The sequence below is a fragment of the Dipteris shenzhenensis genome, chromosome 1 (assembly GCF_047967505.1).
Source record: "Dipteris shenzhenensis isolate YYH24624 ecotype China chromosome 1, Dip_SZ_1.0, whole genome shotgun sequence".
Lineage (NCBI taxonomy): Eukaryota > Viridiplantae > Streptophyta > Polypodiopsida > Gleicheniales > Dipteridaceae > Dipteris > Dipteris shenzhenensis.
Genome location: NC_141596.1, coordinates 29,499,094 through 29,501,978, shown reverse-complemented (window position 1 = coordinate 29,501,978; position 2,885 = coordinate 29,499,094). Strand labels below are relative to the sequence as shown.

The window sequence follows — 2,885 nt, the reverse complement described above, 5'->3', positions numbered from 1 at the left end:
GTAAATGAGGTAGATTTGATGTCCAAGCTTAGCTATTTCTGGTGACACGCATTGATCCATTGATGGAAGTGAAGGGTGAAGAAGGAAGCACTCTCCAATTATCACAAGTATCCTATTGAACTTGTAAGAAAGTGTACGTCAAAAGAGACGTAAGGATCTAAACTACTTGGGTTTCTAGAAGATCGAAGGGTCCCGCTTGGGAGGCCATCGTCAATTTTCAAAAGCTTTATACTTTCGGGCCTTGCATTTCTCTATATGCTTTTTATCGTCCGACTTTTTGTTCAAGATATGTCGGCTTGTGACTGATATTTTTTATCGTTTAGCACATGGTGGATGAATACAATAGAAAACTAGTTGCTAGTTGATGTCGGAGAGGCAGAAAGTTAAATTGTTTTTCTCCTTATCCAATTGACTTTTCGACATAAGTTGGATAAGCACGCAAGTATGATTGTGCCACAAGCCTTATAAATACAGCGCCCTGTGCCCGAGGAAGGATATCCATTTGCCCTGCAAAACCTTTCTCCACAAAGATATCTACCTCTCCATTTTTCTTTTTCCTTCTAACTTGTTTCTCATCTCATAGCTCCTCCCGCAGCAATGGCAAAGGTCTTCAGCCAAGAGATCGAAGTGCAGGTTTCCGCCAAGAGGATGTGGTGCGGCCTTGTTAAGGATGCCCATAACTGCCTCCCCAAGGCCTTGTCTTACAAAATTGCTGCTGTAGAATACACAGAAGGCCAGGCAACAGAGGTCGGCTGTGTGAGAACCATGAAGTTCAATAAGGGTGGGTCATCTGTGCATGCCTTCTGAAGGCATTCTGTTTTCTTTCGTATTGCTAGCCTTTGCATACTGTTGTCGTTTTACATCGGACGCTCCTTTCAATATACTAATCCTGCACCATTGTCATTCGATGGTTGGCCACAGCTCATAGTGAAGCGGAGGGCGTGCTCTACGTGAAAGAGAAGGTAGAAGAAGTGGATCAGGAGTCATTGAAGTACACGACTGTTGTGGTGGAAGGGGGCTTGTTGGGTACCACTTTCAAGACTATGAAATCCAAGATTGAAATCGAAGGAGCCCATGCAAATACTTGTGTGGTGCATTGGACTATTATATACGAAACCGTTACTGACCAGCAGAAGATTCCTGATCGTATTACGGAAGGCTTCATCAAGTCCATAAAGGCAGTCGAGGCTTACTTGCTGAAACACAACGAGTACAGCGCATGAAGTGGACGCTTCAGTATGTACAAGATATGCTAGAGGTGGTCCTTCCATAAGTAAGACCTGGTTGTGTGTAGAAGCCTTTCTAAAGCTTAGCTTGTCCCGCCTCGTCGAGAGTTTTGGCTTTATACCTACCTTTTGGGTTTTGGGACCACGATTATGTAGTTTTGCCATAGTGCCTATATTACTCCAAGTTATATTCAAGTTACATTAAAGTTAACAACACACTTCCATTTCCATCAATTCCTGTTGTATTATTCATAAAGTTGTCATAACAAGGAAATTTGGATCTTTTCCACACAAAATGGCATATCTTTACACTATGATAGTCATTCTCAAAGCTTACACTCACGGCTTCTTCTTTTCAAGGGCTTTCAATCAAGTACCCATATTATATAGTTTCGATTTACACACGACCATTAAAAATACCTAACGAAGCTCTTCAATAAAGTAGCATTCCTGCTACCCACCACACTTAAGTGAAACACTTATTTTCTATATTTCAACTACCTTTTCTAAGGGTTAACTTTTGAAGCATCTTTAACATGCAGTCAAGAGATTTAACATAACTCGATCCCCTTAAATTTGAATTGAAATGCACCCTTTTGTTAAAATCCTTAACAATACTTTTTAATTAATAGTGGAAAAGGCCCTTAGTGGTTTTGTTGTTACCAAGCAAGCATTTAAAGTTGATTAGTATGACTTTTAACATGTTTATTTTTAAATTCTTTGCTTAACTATTTTTTAATTTGCTTTTACCCAACTCTCTCTCTCTCTCTCTCTCTCTCTCTCTCTCTCTCGCTCCTAGTCCAAAAAATGTACATCTAAAATCTCATGACAAGGGATTCCATAGCCCCAACCAAATGAATGGGAATAATATTCCCTAGCCATTGGGGCTTCGTAGAAAGTGATAGCTACATGCTAGAATGTATATATACTAACATATGAGTATGAAAGACAAAACCCTTGAATTCATAAATTGCATGTGCCTCACAGTTCCAATATTTAAAAACTCTAAGGAAGGGGGGATGTTTTTTGGCTAGCATCTTTTGGCAAGCATGCACAAAAATGGTGAGTGCTTCCCTCCCTCCCTCCCTCCCTCCCTCCCCCCATATCTCTCTCTCTCTCTCTCTCTCTCTCTTACCCCCTTCCTATTTGTCCCCTCCCCCATCTGTGTCTTATCCCTTGTCTCTCCATCTCTCCCTCTCCCTCTCCCTCTCTCCAATCCCCCCATCCCTTTCCTATTCTCTCTCTCTCTCTCTCTCTCCCCTCTCTCTCTCTCTCTCTCTCTCTCTCTCTCTCTCTCTCTCTCCCAAATGACCATTGCTTTTAGCGAAACAAAGAACACAATTTAATGTTTAGAATTGACCACTTTCATACACACTTCCACATATGCATTACTTGTGGAAGAACATAGAACACCATTTGATCCTACTCAAACCAAAAAAACACAAAAAACAACTACTCAAAAGATCAAACAGAGGAGTTTTGAAGGTGGTGACTGAGAACTCACTCGTGTGTCAGCTTGCACTAATTCAAACACATTTTTAGGGTGGTAGCAAGCTAAGGGTGTCCACTTCTGGACCACTTTCGGGTGAGTGTGACACCCGCTCGAGTGAAAATACAAAGGTTTTGCTTCGGTCTCCAATACCTCGATTGAGGTATTAG

At 41.3% G+C, this 2,885-nt stretch overlaps 1 protein-coding gene across 1 annotated transcript; it reads left to right on the top strand.

The window, feature by feature from the left end:
* The first annotated feature begins 502 nt into the window (after nt 1-502).
* On the top strand, nt 503-1,522 carry LOC147905671 (major pollen allergen Car b 1-like). Its single transcript, XM_087381199.1, has 2 exons — nt 503-781; nt 922-1,522. Exons 1-2 carry the CDS (start codon nt 598-600, stop codon nt 1,221-1,223), a joined length of 486 nt encoding a protein of 161 aa, XP_087237325.1. The 5' UTR covers nt 503-597; the 3' UTR covers nt 1,224-1,522.
* The last annotated feature ends 1,363 nt before the right edge of the window (nt 1,523-2,885 follow it).